The sequence below is a fragment of the Scyliorhinus torazame genome, chromosome 20 (genome assembly GCF_047496885.1).
Source record: "Scyliorhinus torazame isolate Kashiwa2021f chromosome 20, sScyTor2.1, whole genome shotgun sequence".
Classification (NCBI taxonomy): domain Eukaryota; kingdom Metazoa; phylum Chordata; class Chondrichthyes; order Carcharhiniformes; family Scyliorhinidae; genus Scyliorhinus; species Scyliorhinus torazame.
The window spans coordinates 7,427,926-7,446,130 of NC_092726.1; the positions used below are offsets into that span (position 1 = coordinate 7,427,926).

At 47.2% G+C, this 18,205-nt stretch overlaps 1 protein-coding gene across 1 annotated transcript in view; it reads right to left on the reverse strand.

The window, feature by feature from the left end:
• The window catches only part of LOC140397069 (zinc metalloproteinase-disintegrin-like MTP8), a 79,422-nt gene extending 61,467 nt beyond the window's left edge, over positions 1-17,955 (reverse strand). The window contains exons 1-5 of the mRNA XM_072486102.1: positions 17,863-17,955; positions 17,648-17,724; positions 17,311-17,389; positions 11,716-11,792; positions 11,345-11,528 (exon numbers count right to left, since the gene is read on the reverse strand). Of these exons, the coding sequence (XP_072342203.1) occupies positions 11,345-11,528; positions 11,716-11,792; positions 17,311-17,389; positions 17,648-17,724; positions 17,863-17,955 (510 nt within the window). The remainder of the gene's footprint in view (positions 1-11,344; positions 11,529-11,715; positions 11,793-17,310; positions 17,390-17,647; positions 17,725-17,862) is intronic.
• Between the last annotated feature and the right edge of the window lie 250 nt (positions 17,956-18,205).

An 18,205-nucleotide genomic window follows, 5' to 3' on the forward strand; every position in this document is an offset into this window, starting at 1 on the left:
CAGTGTGGTTTATAGATAGAATAACAGATACCCGGGAGTGAGTTACAGACTGGAATCTAATCGAGGGATTTGGGGTGGTTTATATATAGAATAACAGATATCCGGGAGTGAGTTACAGAATGGAATCTAATCGAGGGGTTCGGGGTGGTTTATATATAGAATAACAGATACCCGGGAGTGAGTTACAGACTGGAATCTAATCGAGGGGTTCGGGGTGATTTATATATAGAATAACAGATACCCGGGAGTGAGTTACAGTCGGGAATCTAATCGAGGGGTTCGGGGTGGTTTATATATAGAATAACAGATACCCGGGAGTGTGGTCCTGACTGGAATCTAATCGAGGGGTTCAGGGTGGTTTCTGTATAGAATAACAGATACCCGGGAGTGAGTTACAGACTGGAATCTAATCGAGGGGTTCGGGGTGGTTTATATGTAGAATAACAGAGACCCGGGAGTGAGGTCCAGACTGGAATCTAATCGAGGGGTTCAGGGTGGTTTCTATATAGAATAACAGATACCCGGGAGTGAGTTACAGACTTGAATCTAATCAAGGGGTTCGGGGTGGTTTATATATAGAATAACAGATACCCGGGAGTGAGTTACAGACTGGAATCTAATCGAGGGGTTCGGGGTGGTTTAGATATAGAATAACAGATACCTGAGAGTGAGTTACAGATTTGAATCTAATCGAGGGGTTCGGGGGAGTTATATATAGAATAACAGATACCCGGCAACGAGTTACAGACTGGAATCTAATCGAGGGGTTCCGGATGGTTTATATATAGAATAACAGATACCTGGGAGTGAGTTACAGACTGGAATCTAATCGAGGGGTTCGGGGTGGTTTATATATAGAATAACAGATACCTGGGAGTGATTTACAGACTGGGACCTAATCGAGGGGTTCGGGGTGGTTTATATATAGAACAAATACCCGGGAGTGAGTTACAGACTGGAATCTAATCGAGGGGTTCGGGGTGGTTTGTATATAGAATAACAGATACCCGGGAGTGAGTTACAGACTGGAATCTATTCGAGGGGTTCGGGGTGGTTTGTATATAGAATAACAGATACCCGGGAGTGAGTTACAGACTGGAATCTATTCGAGGGGTTCGGGGTGGTTTATATATAGAATAACAGATACCCGTGAGGGAGTTACAGACTGGAACCTAATCGAGGGGTTCGGCGTGGTTAATATATAGAATAACAGATACCCGTGAGGGAGTTACAGACTGGAATCTAATCGAGGGGTTCGGGTTGGTTTATATGTAGAATAACAGATACCTGGGAGTGAGTTACAGACTGGAACCTAATTGAGGGTTTCGGGGTGGTTTATATATAGAACAGATACCCGGGAGTGAGTTGCAGGCTGGAATCTAATCGAGGGGTTCGGGGTGGTTAATATAGAGAATAATAGATACCTGGGAGTGAGTTACAGACTGGAATCTAATCGAGGGGTTCGGGGTGGTTTATATATAGAATAACAGTTACCCGGGAGTGAGTTACAGACTGGAATCTAATCGAGGGGTTCGGGGTGTTTTATATATAGAATAACAGATTCCCGGGAGTGAGTTACTGACTGAAATCTAATCGAGGGGTTCAGGATGGTTTACATAGAGAGTAACAGATACCCGGGAGTGAGTTACAGACTGCAATCTAATCGAGGGATTAGGGGTGGTTTATATATAGAATAACAGATATCCGGGAGTGAGTTACAGACTGGAATCTAATCGAGGGGTTCGGGGTGGTTTATATATAGAATAACAGATACCCGGGAGTGAGTTACAGACTGGAATCGAATCGAGGGGTTCGGCGTGTTTTATATATAGAATAACAGATACCCGGGAGTGAGTTACAGACTGGAATCTAATCGAGGGGTTCGGGGCGGTTTATATATAGAATAACAGATACCCGGGATTGAGTTACAGACTGGAATCTAATCGAGGGATTCGGGGTGGTTTATATATAGAATAACAGATACCCGGGAGTGAGTTACAGACTGGAATCTAATCGAGGGATTAGGGGTGGTTTATATATAGAATAACAGATATCCGGGAGTGAGTTACAGACTGGAATCTAATCAAGGGGTTCGGGGTGGTTTATATATAGAATAACAGATACCCGGGAGTGAGTTACAGACTGGAATCTAATCGAGGGCTTCGGTGTGGTTTATATATAAAATAACAGATACCCGGGAGTTAGTTGCTGACTGGAATCTAATCGAGGGTTTTCAGGGTGGTTTATATACTGAATAACAGATACCTGGGAGTGAGTTACAGACTGGAATCTAATCGAGGGGTTGGGGGCGGTTGATATATAGAATAACAGATACCTGGGAGAGAGTTACAGACTGGAATCTAAGCGAGGGGTTCGGGGTGGTTTATATACGGAATAACAGATACCCGGGACTGAGTTACAGACTGGAATCTAATCGATTGATTCGGGGTGGTTTATATATAGAATAACAGATACCCGGGAGTGAGCTACAGACTGGAATCTAATCGAGGGGTCGGGGTGGTTTCTACACAGAATAACAGATACCCGGGAGTGAGTTACAGACTGGAATCTAATCGAGGGGTTCGGGGTGGTTTATATATAGAATAACAGATACCCGGTAGTGAGTTACAGACTGGAATCTAATCGAGGGATTAGGGGTGGTTTATATATAGAATAACAGATATCCGGGAGTGAGTGACAGACTGGAATCTAATCGAGGGGTTCGGGGTGGTTTATATATAGAATAACAGATACCCGGGAGTGAGTTACAGACTGGAATCTAATCGAGGGCTTCGGTGTGGTTTATATATAAAATAACAGATACCCGGGAGTTAGTTGCTGACTGGAATCTAATCGAGGGGTTCAGGGTGGTTTATATACTGAATAACAGATACCTGGGAGTGAGTTACAGACTGGAATCTAATCGAGGGGTTGGGGGTGGTTGATATATAGAATAACAGATACCTGGGAGAGAGTTACAGACTGGAATCTAAGCGAGGGGTTCGGGGTGGTTTATATATAGAATAACAGATACCCGGGAGTGAGTTACAGACTGGAATCTAATCGATTGGTTCGGGTGGTTTATATATAGAATAACAGATACCCGGGAGTGACCAACAGACTGGAATCTAATCGAGGGGTCGGGGTGGTTTCTACACAGAATAACAGATACCCGGGAGTGAGTTACAGACTGGAATCTAATCGAGGGGTTCGGGGTGGTTTATATATAGAATAACAGATACCCGGGAGTGAGTTACAGACTGGAATCTAATCGAGGGGTTCGGGGTGGTTTATATACAGAATAACAGATACCCGGCAGTGAGTTACAGATTGCAATCTAATCGAGGGGTTCGGGGTGTTTTATATATAGAATAACAGATACCTGGGAGTGAGTTACAGATTGCAATCTAATCGAGCGGTTCAGGGTGGTTTATATATAGAATAACAGATACCCGGGAGTGAGTTACAGACTGGAATCTAATCGAGGGCTTCGGGGTGGTTTATATATAGAACAACAGATACCCGGGAGTGAGTTACAGACTGGAATCTAATCGAGGGCTTCGGGGTGGTTTATATATAGAACAACAGATACCTGGGAGTGAGTTACAGACTGGAATCTAATCGAGGGTTTCGGGGTGGTTTATATATAGAATAACAGATACCCGGGAGTGAGTTACAGACTGGAATCTAATCGAGGTGTTCGGGGTGGGTTATATATAGAATAACAGATACCTGGAAGTGAGTTACAGACTGGAACCTAATTGAGGGTTTCGGGGTGGTTTATATATAGAACAGATACCCGGGAGTGAGTTGCAGGCTGGAATCTAATCGAGGGGTTCGGGGTGGTTAATATAGAGAATAATAGATACCTGGGAGTGAGTTACAGACTGGAATCTAATCGAGGGGTTCGGGGTGGTTTATATATAGAATAACAGTTACCCGGGAGTGAGTTACAGACTGGAATCTAATCGAGGGGTTCGGGGTGTTTTATATATAGAATAACAGATTCCCGGGAGTGAGTTACTGACTGAAATCTAATCGAGGGGTTCAGGATGGTTTACATAGAGAGTAACAGATACCCGGGAGTGAGTTACAGACTGCAATCTAATCGAGGGATAGGGGTGGTTTATATATAGAATAACAGATATCCGGGAGTGAGTTACAGACTGGGATCTAATCGAGGGGTTCGGGGTGGTTTATATATAGAATAACAGATACCCGGGAGTGAGTTACAGACTGGAATCTAATCGAGGGGTTCGGCGTGTTTTATATATAGAATAACAGATACCCGGGAGTGAGTTACAGACTGGAATCTAATCGAGGGGTTCGGGGCGGTTTATATATAGAATAACAGATACCCGGGAGTGAGTTACAGACTGGAATCTAATCGAGGGATTCGGGGTGGTTTATATATAGAATAACAGATACCCGGGAGTGAGTTACAGACTGGAATCTAATCGAGGGATTAGGGGTGGTTTATATATAGAATAACAGATATCCGGGAGTGAGTTACGGACTGGAATCTAATCAAGGGGTTCGGGGTGGTTTATATATAGAATAACAGATACCCGGGAGTGAGTTACAGACTGGAATCTAATCGAGGGCTTCGGTGTGGTTTATATATAAAATAACAGATACCCGGGAGTTAGTTGCTGACTGGAATCTAATCGAGGGTTTTCAGGGTGGTTTATATACTGAATAACAGATACCTGGGAGTGAGTTACAGACTGGAATCTAATCGAGGGGTTGGGGGCGGTTGATATATAGAATAACAGATACCTGGGAGAGAGTTACAGACTGGAATCTAAGCGAGGGGTTCGGGGTGGTTTATATACGGAATAACAGATACCCGGGACTGAGTTACAGACTGGAATCTAATCGATTGGTTCGGGGTGGTTTATATATAGAATAACAGATACCCGGGAGTGAGCTACAGACTGGAATCTAATCGAGGGGTCGGGGTGGTTTCTACACAGAATAACAGATACCCGGGAGTGAGTTACAGACTGGAATCTAATCGAGGGGTTCGGGGTGGTTTATATATAGAATAACAGATACCCGGGAGTGAGTTACAGACTGGAATCTAATCGAGGGATTAGGGGTGGTTTATATATAGAATAACAGATATCCGGGAGTGAGTGACAGACTGGAATCTAATCGAGGGGTTCGGGGTGGTTTATATTTAGAATAACAGATACCCGGGAGTGAGTTACAGACAGGAATCTAATCGAGGGCTTCGGTGTGGTTTATATATAAAATAACAGATACCCGGGAGTTAGTTGCTGACTGGAATCTAATCGAGGGGTTCAGGGTGGTTTATATACTGAATAACAGATACCTGGGAGTGAGTTGCAGACTGGAATCTAATCGAGGGGTTGGGGGTGGTTGATATATAGAATAACAGATACCTGGGAGAGAGTTACAGACTGGAATCTAAGCGAGGGGTTCGGGGTGGTTTATATACGGAATAACAGATACCCGGGACTGAGTTACAGACTGGAATCTAATCGATTGGTTCGGGTGGTTTATATATAGAATAACAGATACCCGGGAGTGAGCCACAGACTGGAATCTAATCGAGGGGTCGGGGTGGTTTCTACACAGAATAACAGATACCCGGGAGTGAGTTACAGACTGGAATCTAATCGAGGGGTTCGGGGTGGTTTATATATAGAATAACAGATACCCGGGAGTGAGTTACAGACTGGAATCTAATCGAGGGGTTCGGGGTGGTTTATATACAGAATAACAGATACCCGGCAGTGAGTTACAGATTGCAATCTAATCGAGGGGTTCGGGGTGTTTTATATATAGAATAACAGATACCTGGGAGTGAGTTACAGATTGCAATCTAATCGAGCGGTTCAGGGTGGTTTATATATAGAATAACAGATACCCGGGAGTGAGTTACAGACTGGAATCTAATCGAGGGCTTCGGGGTGGTTTATATATAGAACAACAGATACCCGGGAGTGAGTTACAGACTGGAATCTAATCGAGGGCTTCGGGGTGGTTTATATATAGAACAACAGATACCTGGGAGTGAGTTACAGACTGGAATCTAATCGAGGGTTTCGGGGTGGTTTATATATAGAATAACAGATACCCGGGAGTGAGTTACAGACTGGAATCTAATCGAGGTGTTCGGGGTGGGTTATATATAGAATAACAGACACCCGGGAGTGAGTTACAGACTGGAATCTAATCGAGGGGTTCAGGGTGGTTTATAGATAGAATAACAGATACCCGGGAGTGAGTTACAGACTGGAATCTAATCGAGGGATTTGGGGTGGTTTATATATAGAATAACAGATATCCGGGAGTGAGTTACAGAATGGAATCTAATCGAGGGTTTCGGGGTGGTTTATATATAGAATAACAGATACCCGGGAGTGAGTTACAGACTGGAATCTAATCGAGGGATTCGGGGTGGTTTATATATAGAATAACAGATACCCGGGAGTGAGTTACAGACTGGAATCTAATCGAGGGATTAGGGGTGGTTTATATGTAGAATAACAGAGACCCGTGAGTGAGGTCCTGACTGGAATCTAATCGAGGGGTTCAGGGTGGTTTATATGTAGAATAACAGATACCCGGGAGTGAGTTACAGACTGGAATCTGATCGAGGGGTTCGGTGTGGTTTATATATAAAATAACAGATACCCGGGAGTTAGTTGCTGACTGGAATCTAATCGAGGGGTTCAGGGTGCTTTATATACTGAATAACAGATACCTGGGAGTGAGTTACAGACTGGAATCTAATCGAGAGGTTCGGGGTGATTTACATATAGAATAACAGATACCCGGGAGTGAGTTACAGACGGGAATCTAATCAAGGGGTTCGGGGGGTTTATATATAGAATAACAGATACCTGGGAGTGAGTTACAGACTGGAATCTAATCGAGGGGTCCGGGGTAGTTTATATGTAGAATAACAGAGACCCGGGAGTGAGGTCCTGACTGGAATCTAATCGAGGGGTTCAGGGTGGTTTCTGTATAGAATAACAGATACCCGGGAGTGAGTTACAGACTGGAATCTAATCGAGGGGTTCGGGGTGGTTTATATGTAGAATAACAGAGACCCGGGAGTGAGCTCCAGACTGGAATCTAATCGAGGGGTTCAGGGTGGTTTCTATATAGAATAACAGATACCCGGGAGTGAGTTACAGACTTGAATCTAATCAAGGGGTTCGGGGTGGTTTATATATAGAATAACAGATACCCGGGAGTGAGTTACAGGCTGGAATCTAATCGAGGGGTTCGGGGTGGTTTAGATATAGAATAACAGATACCTGAGAGTGAGTTACAGATTTGAATCTAATCGAGGGGTTCGGGGGAGTTATATATAGAATAACAGATACCCGGCAATGAGTTACAGACTGGAATCTAATCGAGGGGTTCCGGATGGTTTATATATAGAATAACAGATACCTGGGAGTGAGATACAGACTGGAATCTAATCGAGGGGTTCGGGGTGGTTTATATATAGAATAACAGATACCTGGGAGTGATTTACAGACTGGGACCTAATCGAGGGGTTCGGGGTGGTTTATATATAGAACAAATACCCGGGAGTGAGTTACAGACTGGAATCTAATCGAGGGGTTCGGGGTGGTTTGTATACAGAATAACAGATACCCGGGAGTGAGTTACAGACTGGAATCTATTCGAGGGGTTCGGGGTGGTTTATATATAGAATAACAGATACCCGTGAGGGAGTTACAGACTGGAACCTAATCGAGGGGTTCGGCGTGGTTAATATATAGAATAACAGATACCCGTGAGGGAGTTACAGACTGGAATCTAATCGAGGGGTTCGGGTTGGTTTATATGGAGAATAATAGATACCTGGGAGTGAGTTACAGACTGGAATCTAATCGAGGGGTTCGGGGTGGTTTATATATAGAATAACAGTTACCCGGGAGTGAGTTACAGACTGGAATCTAATCGAGGGGTTCGGGGTGTTTTATATATAGAATAACAGATTCCCGGGAGTGAGTTACTGACTGAAATCTAATCGAGGGGTTCAGGATGGTTTACATAGAGAGTAACAGATACCCGGGAGTGAGTTACAGACTGCAATCTAATCGAGGGATTAGGGGTGGTTTATATATAGAATAACAGATATCCGGGAGTGAGTTACAGACTGGAATCTAATCGAGGGGTTCGGGGTGGTTTATATATAGAATAACAGATACCCGGGAGTGAGTTACAGACTGGAATCTAATCGAGGGATTCGGGGTGGTTTATATATAGAATAACAGATACCCGGGAGTGAGTTACAGACTGGAACCTAATCGAGGGGTTTGGGGTGGTTTATACATAGAATAACAGATACCTGGGAGTGAGTTACAGACTGGAATCAAATCGAGGGGTTCGGGGTAGTTTATATATAGAATAACAGATACCCGGGAGTGAGTTACAGACTGGAATCTAATCGAGGGGTTCAGGGTGGTTTATATATAAAATAACAGATACCCGGGAGTTAGTTGCTGACTGGAATCTAATCGAGGGGTTCAGGGTGGTTTATATACTGAATAACAGATACCTGGGAGTGAGTTACAGACTGGAATCTAATCGAGGGGTTCGGGGTGGTTAATATATCGAATAACAGATACCCGGGAGTGAGTTACTGACTGGAATCTAATCGAGAGGTTCGGGGTGATTTACATATAGAATAACAGATACCCGGGAGTGAGTTACAGACTGGAATCTAATCGAGGGGTTCCGGATGGTTTATATATAGAATAACAGATACCTGGGAGTGAGATACAGACTGGAATCTAATCGAGGGGTTCGGGGTGGTTTATATATAGAATAACAGATACCTGGGAGTGAGTTACAGACTGGAATCTAACCGAGGGCTTCAGTGTGGTTTATATATAAAATAACAGATACCCGGGAGTTAGTTGCTGACTGGAATCTAATCGAGGGGTTCAGGGTGGTTTATATACTGAATAACAGATACCTGGGAGTGAGTTACTGACTGGAATCTAATCGAGAGGTTCGGGGTGATTTACATATAGAATAACAGATACCTGGGAGTGAGTTACAGACTGGAATCTAATCGAGGGGTTCGGGGTGGTTTATATATAGAATAACAGATACCTGGGAGTGATTTACAGACTGGGACCTAATCGAGGGGTTCGGGGTGGTTTATATATAGAACAAATACCCGGGAGTGAGTTACAGACTGGAATCTAATCGAGGGGTTCGGGGTGGTTTGTATATAGAATAACAGATACCCGGGAGTGAGTTACAGACTGGAATCTATTCGAGGGGTTCGGGGTGGTTTATATATAGAATAACAGATACCCGAGAGGGAGTTACAGACTGGAACCTAATCGAGGGGTTCGGCGTGGTTAATATATAGAATAACAGATACCCGTGAGGGAGTTACAGACTGGAATCTAATCGAGGGGTTCGGGTTGGTTTATATATAGAATAACAGATACCCGGGAGTGAGTTACAGACTGGAATCTAATCGAGGGATTCGGGGTGGTTTATATATAGAATAACAGATACCCGGGAGTGAGTTACAGACTGGAATCTAATCGTGGGGTTAGGGTGGTTTATATATAGAATAACAGATATCCGGGAGTGAGTTACAGACTGGAATCTAACCGAGGGCTTCGGTGTGGTTTATATATAAAATAACAGATACCCGGGAGTTAGTTGCTGACTGGAATCTAATCGAGGGGTTCAGGGTGGTTTATATACTGAATAACAGATACCTGGGAGTGAGTTACTGACTGGAATCTAATCGAGAGGTTCGGGGTGATTTACATATAGAATAACAGATACCCGGGAGTGAGTTACAGACTGGAATCTAATCAAGGGGTTCGGGGGGTTTATATATAGAATAACAGATACCTGGGAGTGAGTTACAGACTGGAATCTAATCGAGGGGTTCGGGGTGGTTCATATGTAGAATAACAGAGACCCGGGAGTGAGGTCCTGACTGGAATCTAATCCAGGGGTTCAGGGTGGTTTATATATAGAATAACAGATACCCGGGAGTGAGTTACAGACTGGAATCTAATGGAGGAGTTCGGGGTGGTTTATAAATAGAATAACAGATACCTGGGAGTGAGTTACAGTCTGGAATCTAATGGAGGAGTTTGGGGTGGTTGATATATAGAATAACAGATACCCGGGAGTGTTACAGACTGGAATCTAATCCAGGGGTTCGGGGTGGTTTATATATAGAATAGCAGATACCTGGGAGTGAGTTACAGACTGGAATCTAATGGAGGAGTTCGGGGTGGTTTATATATAGAACAACAGATACCCGGGAGTGAGTTACAGACTGGAATCTAATCGAGGGGTTCAGGGTGGTTTATATATAGAATAACAGATACCCGGGAGTGAGTTACAGACTGGAATCTAATCGAGGGGTTCGGGGTGGTTTATATATAGAATAACAGATACCTGGGAGTGAGTTACAGACTGGAATCTAATGGAGGAGTTTGGGGTGGTTTATATAGAGAGTAACAGATACCCGGGAGTGAGTTACAGACTGGAATCTAATCGAGGGGTTCGGGGTGGTTTATATATAGAATAACAGACACCCGGGAGTGTGTTACAGACTGGAATCTAATCGAGGGGTTCGGGGTGGTTTATATAGAGAGTAACAGATACCCGGGAGTGAGTTACAGACTGGAATCTAATCGAGGGGTTCGGGGTGGTTTATATATAGAATAACAGATACCCGGGAGTGAGTTACAGACTGGAATCTAATCAAGGAGTTTGATTGGATTATATCCAGATATTCAGTAGCAATGCCGCGATGCTCTCTCGAGATCCCGACCAATTACACCTTCATGGGTTATCTCCAGAATGATAACATTACCTGCCATCTCCCTGTGCCGACAGACTGCCGTGTCCACCCGCAGAACCCTCAGCACAAGCTCTGTGACGAGAATCCTGTGAAGGACGCAGCGAGTGCTGCACTGTTGGATACACCATCTTTCAGATGAGGCATGAGGACACGCCCCTGTCTACCTGGCCGGGATGGATGTGAAATATCCACTGGCCACTACTTTGTAGAGAATCAGGTGACATCTCCCTGGTGTCCTGGCCAACGGTTATCCCTCAGCCAACACTATTATCTAGACATTAGCACGGCGAGGAATGGGAGAGTCTTCTATGCGGCAATTGGCTCCTGAATTTCCTGCATTATTGTAGTCACAACACTTCAAAGCGATTTTGTGGAATACGAAGAGGATTGGGTTATCTTGAGGCGATGCCAGGTCCTACTTAAATGCAATTCTTTATTTTCCCCGCTTTCGTGTTAACACACAACACACTGACTGATAGAGAGCGGACTGGGTTTAATTACCTCGCGATCATTGCTGAATGTTTCTTCCACTCTTGGCTCTTGATTGTCCTCTGAAGTGTTGACCACGCCACAGGCTTTGGATGGCAGCCTGAGTTCCTCATACTTGTACAGAGCGTGTTCATCGCTGGCTGAATCTCTCAGAGGCTCCATCAGGTACCTTTGGCCGTTTGTGCGCAGGTACCCACTGGAAGAGAGGGGCAAGAGTCAGCGTGGATCCTGGGTCTCAGGTTGTGTCTGGAACCCTGAAGCACCAATGTTAAAGACCCAAAGCAATAGTGCCCCACCAACCCAATCCGCCTGCTCACCGGACATGACCGACTGGCCGAGGTGTTACTGGCCGTGTTGGTGTGCGGCAGATGTCCTGACCTTACCTGAGTCCATCACAAGCGCTGAAGCTGGCCGAGGAACCTTCTTCCTCCTTGATGTGACCATGGTAATAGCAATGATCCTGAGCGTGAGGGAGGGAGAAGAAAAAGAAAAGGTTCTTGTCAGCGCTAAACATCGTCCAGGTAACTTTCAGGTCAATCAGAAGCTGTTCGGCAGTCTGAGCCATGTGATCTACAGATCCCGTCCAGTCAGAGCGCTGTCGGGGCTCAGGCTAGTCCAGTTTCCAAAGGTTTGGGGCCCAGTTTCCTCCTGATTCAACCAGGTCCTGAGCAGTTGAGTTCATGATAAGAAGAGTTTGGGCTCAAGGTCCATTGCGACTGGCCCCAGGCTGATGGCCCTCTGCAGAAGTGGGAGGGTGCTCCACAGTCCGAGGTGCTGGCTCTCAGGTTGGAGCTCAGACCAAGTGCTTGGAGGCATTGAGGTCCCACAGCTCAAAGAATATCAGGGCCATTATCCCAGTGTCCGAGTGAACATGTATTCCCCAGCCAGCACCTTGAGGACATGGTCCCTTATCATAGATTATCATAGAATTTACAGTGCAGAAGGAGGCCATTCGGCCCATCGAGTCTGCACCGGCTTTTGGAAAGAGCACCCTACCCAAGGTCAACACCTCCACCCTATCCCCATAACCCAGTAACCCCACCCAACACTAAGGGCAATTTTGGACACTAAGGGCAATTTATCATGGCCAATCCACCTAACCTGCACATCTTTGGACTGTGGGAGGAAACCGGAGCACCCGGAGGAAACCCACGCACACACGGGGAGGATGTGCAGACTCCGCACAGACAGTGACCCAAGCCGGGAATCGAACCTGGGACCCTGGAGCTGTGAAGCAACTGTGCTAACCACTGTGCTACCGTGCTGCCCCAACTTATTTTGCTCTTGTTTGTTGGATCTGGTTGTGTTCAAATTGGTTCTCTTATTCCCTACTTTGCCGCAACGATACAAGGTATTGGTGAGACCACACCGGGAGTACTGTGCACAGTTTGGTCCCCTTATTTGAGGAAAGATGTCGTGGCTTTGGAGGCAGTTCAGAGGAGTTTCACGAGATTGGTTCCAGAGACGAGAGGTTTCTTGTATGAGGAGTGATTGAAGAGTTTAGGCCGATACTCTCTAGAGTTGAGAAGAATGAGGGGAGATCAAATTGGGGTCTACTAGATGCTAAAAGGTCTGGATAAAGTAGACGTGGAGCTGGTGCTTCCCCTTGTGGAACATTCCAGAACGAGAGGTCACAGGCTCAGGATAAGAGGCAGAAAATCTGAAATCGAGTTGAGGAGAAACTACTTCTCCCAAAGGGTTGTGAATCTGTGGAATTCGCTACCCCAGAGCGCGGTGCATGCTGGGACAGTGAGTCAATTTAAGGAGGAGTTAGACAGATTTTTAATTGGTAATGGGTTGAAGGGTTATGGAGAACGGGCAGGACGGTGGAGTGGAGGCCGGGATGGGATCAGCCATGAGCGAATGGCGGAGCAGACTCGAGGCATCGAGGGGCCTACTCCTGTTCCTAGTTCTTGTTACAACAGCAACTCGCCATCATTGGCGCAATGTGCTTGAGGACATTCTGCGGCCACGGACAGGAACAAGCTCTTTTTCTTTCTCTCTGGCCACATGAAGCAATGGTGACATATTTCGCAGTGTTAGGACTTCCGCATGGGCTGCAAGCCATGTTGGCCACGTCACGTCTGCCACTTCCCTTATCGATGGCATTGCTCAGAGATAGACCAGCACCCAGTTTCCCAATTTTGCACCTTCAGCTCAACAGGAAAGCTCAGCGAGCGAAGGCAGAGAAAACATTAACAGGAACTCACGTGGTCACAAAAAGACCGCGGTGGGGGGGGGGCACCCAATGCTGTCAGCCTGCTGAAGGTTAAAGGGAGGAATTCTCAGCAACATTGGGAACTGCTGGCTGGGACATCTCACCGAGGTGAGGCTTCTCTCTGCCCCTCGCTCGTGTGTGGATTGCCATGCATCTCAGCCAAGTTTTGCTGTTGTTGAGTGGATCGTAAGCTCAGAAACTGGCTTCTCCGTCATGTCGCGACGTGTTGTGGAATGCACCTGCGTTCTCCGTCAACAAAAGAGACAGTCTCGCACGCCTTCCAGCTGGAACGCCCTGTGCTCTATCCCCTTCGTCGCCTGGCAGCTATCCCAGAGGTCGCTGCGCTGCGCCCGGACCCACACTCAGCCCAGTTGACCCGTCCCCTCGCTGGCCCACTCTGCTTTCCCCCCCTCAAGCCGTGCCTCAAATGTCAAGTTCTCAATCATTCGCTCCGTGACCTGCAAACAGTGAGGGCTCCTCAGAAGTGTCCGCTTGGCCGTTAAAGCGCCCTGGCGGTTGTGAAAGTTGCGAGAAAGAAATGCAAAGTCTTTCTTCAGGAGATGCAGAAGGGACAGTGCGATCCGGAACACGAAGTCGCAAAACGTTGGCTCGAAACACTCAGGCTGAGCGCAAGCCACTGAAACAAGTTGTGTCATACCAAGTATCACTGCCCTTGACACTTCTCGTGAATAAAAGGCAGCAATTGAATGTTTCTGGAGGTGTGGTGGAGCAGGGGAGCTAGTTTTGACTTCCCTACCTTGCCCTCCCCATGTGTTTTCCGTGCCACAGACTGTGCGCCCCATCCAGAGAGAGGGCATGGGAATTCCGGTCCGTGGGCAGTGGGGCAGCTGGTTGGACGGACTCAACAGGTGGGCAATCTGGGGCAGGGACCTCCTGGTGACCCTCAGCCTGGGTCAGCTTTAGCAGGCAGCGGGGGACATGGGGCGTCTCCGGTTTGGAGAAAGAGACGGTCATTTCCCAGCCGGGAATGATCTGCAGACAGATCTTGGACGGCAGCAACTCCGGGGAAAGCGCAGTTGCCCACCGAACCTTTTCGATGTTTCTGGACCAGTGTAGCGAGGAAATTCTAATCGTCACTGATGAGGAACAAAGGCAGAGAGAATTGCTGCAGTGCAGGAGGAGGCCATTCGGCCCATCGAGTCTGCACCGGCCCTCTGAAAGAGCGCCCCCACCTCGGCCCACTCCCCCACCCTATCCCTGTAATCGCTCCCACCCCACACCTAACCCGCACATCTTTGGACTGTGGGAGGAAACCGGAGCACCCGGAGGAAACCCACGCAGACACGGGGGAGAACGTGCAGACTCCGCACAGACAGTGACCCGAGGCCGGGAATCGAACCGGGGTACCCCCGGCACTGTGAGGCAGCAGTGCTAACCACTGTGCCGCCTCGAGCAGAGGGGCAGCAGTCTCCGTAATGAAAGAAAAACATCTTAAAGGCGCTGGTTTGATGCAACATAGTCAGCGTGTTGCTCTCTGTTGGTTGGCTCTTAATTTGGCTGTTTAATCACGTTTGCTCAAGAGTGGCCAGGTATCTTTCGACACCGCCACAAGGTTCAGAACCGAATACTGATCAATGACTCGATACACCAGTTAGTAAGTTCAAAAGCAATGCTCATTTATTTACACACAGTCAAATCTACTCATGCATAAACTCTACAAACTAAACTATCACTATTACTAAAGCCTATACTTAGCTTCGGGCGCCCACTCAGTCAGAGGAACAATGGCCGTTGCTCGGTTCGGAGGCTGCTGTGTTGAGCTGTTTACAGGGTAGCAACTAGGAGCATCTATCTCGTAGCGTCTGTTGACTTGGGACTTACTTGGTCTGATGTAGCTGCTCGGCTGGTCTCTCTCTTCGGTGAGAGCCAAGGCCAAAGAAGAAAGATTCTCCCTTGGGGAATACCTTTTACACTGAAAAGGGCTTTGCGTGCTTTTGGGCGGGCCTTGCACTTGGCCTCAACTAATTGGGCCTTTCCCAATCAGTCATATCGATCTTCCTCCAATAAAGGGGTGGTTCCCTGATCGCTGGGCGTGTCCTGGTGACTGTCAATCTGCTTTGTCTCCGCTTCTTCTGGCGCCGGGGAGTCTGTCCTAACATTGTGCATCTAAATGTTTCCCTTTTGTCCCCGGAGATGGCTCATTAGTACGTAGATTGTTTGGTAGTTTCTGTCCTGTCTGAGAGCCAAGGCTCTAAGCAACACCTTGCACCTGCTCGTTTCTAAGCATTGTCCAATTTTCCCTGCAGTCTTTGCGAGTGTCCATTTTGTAATCGGGACGTGGCCATCCCAGATGGCTACAAGTGCCAACGAGGGGGCTTCGAGCTGGACGTATAAAGCCACTTCTTCTTTTGGTTTGGGCCCCTTGGATGTGGGGGTGCAGGGGCTGTGCCCAGGGGAACCTGGACTCATAAATTCAGAGAATGTGACCTCAACTCTCCCAATGATAGTTTGAGAACAAAGTTGAACGGGGTTCGGAACAGCCGTGTTGTAATGCTCAATCACGTCCCTCCGGGTCTATCTGTCTGGCGTTACTACGTGCAATTTCAGCCGAGGGAGCAAACCTGACAAGGATTTTTTAAACCTCTTTCTGCCTTTAACTCCACGGAGGGGGCGAATGGCTGTTGGGCCAGCGAGGAGTTGGCACGCTGGGCCCCATTCGGAGCACAATCTGAGGGGTGGGGGGGATGGAGCGCTGCATGCTGGCCTCGCCATGACGGACGACCCGAAGCTTGGCCCAAGGGATAAGCCTCAAGGGGGACCTGTTCAGGGGACAGTGAAGCGGAGAGGTACCGGGGAGTGGGATTAGAGTGGGAAGCATCAGTGCTGGGGACGAGGGCATCAGAATTGACGGGAAGGGGTGTGATTGAGTGACTCAGCGATCGCTGTGCTGGATCGAAGGTCGAGGGTTAGATATTTGGGAATTTGAGAGTGTCGAATCAATGCAGCATAACCACCAACAGAGGCCAGCTGGTTTGTGCAATCACACATTGTAAATGAGTGGGATCTGCAGTGTTAGGTCGGCAGGAATTGACTGAATTCTAATTGATTTAGTTCTGAGAGATTTGCTGTCACCTTGTGTTTGACCAACATGCCGCCTGTGGTGTTCTTTGCGTCGATCACAAAGATGTCAGCTGACTTTTATATTAAACAAAGCGAAAGATCTATTTAAAATACTTGATTGAATTCGACTCTTACTTCTATATAATAAACAATTGACAATAATCATACAATCTCCACTCATCTACCACTGATCTCTACACCAATACAACAACTATGATCTGCTCTCACTCACACTAGCTTTCCTGCAGTCTTTCTCCTAGCGCCCTTCTCCTCAACTCTCTCCCAGAATCCCAGAAGGCTCAGCATGTATAGTTCTGCATCTCGTTCCCTCTAGTGGTTGATTCGGACATAACGTTAACCCTCTCAGTTCTGTACCTTTCTCATCATGTCACACCATGAGGACAATCCACAGTGCAAACTCCACTGCAGCAGGGAGCGGTGGTGGTTCAGCTGGTGTGACCTCAATGTGGGGACAGGATTGAAGATGTGGTTTGAGACAGCGTCGGGACAGAGTGACAGTGCCACAGAGAATGGACTCCCCAGTTAGTTCACCGGGGGGGGGGTTCTGAACGGCACTTTGGAAAAGGGAAGCTGTTGGCATGAAATACACTGCTCACTGGAATCTGGTCACCTCTTAGCTCCAATCTACCTCAAAGCGATGAAAGAGAGCTGTACTCACTGGATAGAGAGGCGTGCTCGTCACCTCAGTACCATTCTCCAAATACTTTGTCTCCGAGTAGTTCTGTGCAAGGAGATTCCTGTGGAATGGAGAGGGGGGAGGGGGGGGGGGGGAAATAAATGGGTATAGCTTTCAGAGGAGAACAATGACGTGCTGTGGAGCAACAGATATTCTGGGCAGCATTGCCATGGAGTCAACAGAAATGTTGTAGTGCCTCCCACCGCGCAGGGGTGACAGTGGTATAGTAAGCTGCAACACCTGCTCCCTTCCATCTCAACAAAGAGGGGCTTCTCAACGGGATCCATTGCAATAACTACACAAACAACAAGACACTTACTGGTTTTTCTCAAGGTGGACAACCCGCTCTTTGCCCTCCACAGGGATGGTAAACTGAAGAATGGACGGATAAAGACCCTGGCAGCAAAGAGACAGCAGAATTAAATTCCCGCCACAGTCAACCTGCAATTTGTTCAGTTCGTCCCCACCCACCCCCTCAGTTCAAGTTTGGTTTCAATCAGTCCTCAGCCCCTTCGCCTGCTGTATTTAGGTTACCTGCAATCTCCTCACCTCCATTCCCACCTCCTCACCATCAAAGTCACACAGCAAACTTTTAAAGAGCCGTTCCCCAACTTTAATTACATTCATTACCTCACTCGTTTCCCTGTCCCCATCCAACTGTATTCCCGTCTCATTAGAAACCCCCCCCCCCTCAGGGCAGCAGGGTGGCGCAGTGGGTTAGCACTGCTGCCTCACGGCGCCGAGGTCCCAGGTTCGATCCCGGCTCTGGGTCACTGTCCGTGCGGAGTTTGCACATTCTCCCCGTGTCTGCGTGGGTTTCGCCCCCACAACCCAAAGATGTGCAGGCCAGGTGGATTGGCCACGCTAAATTACCCCT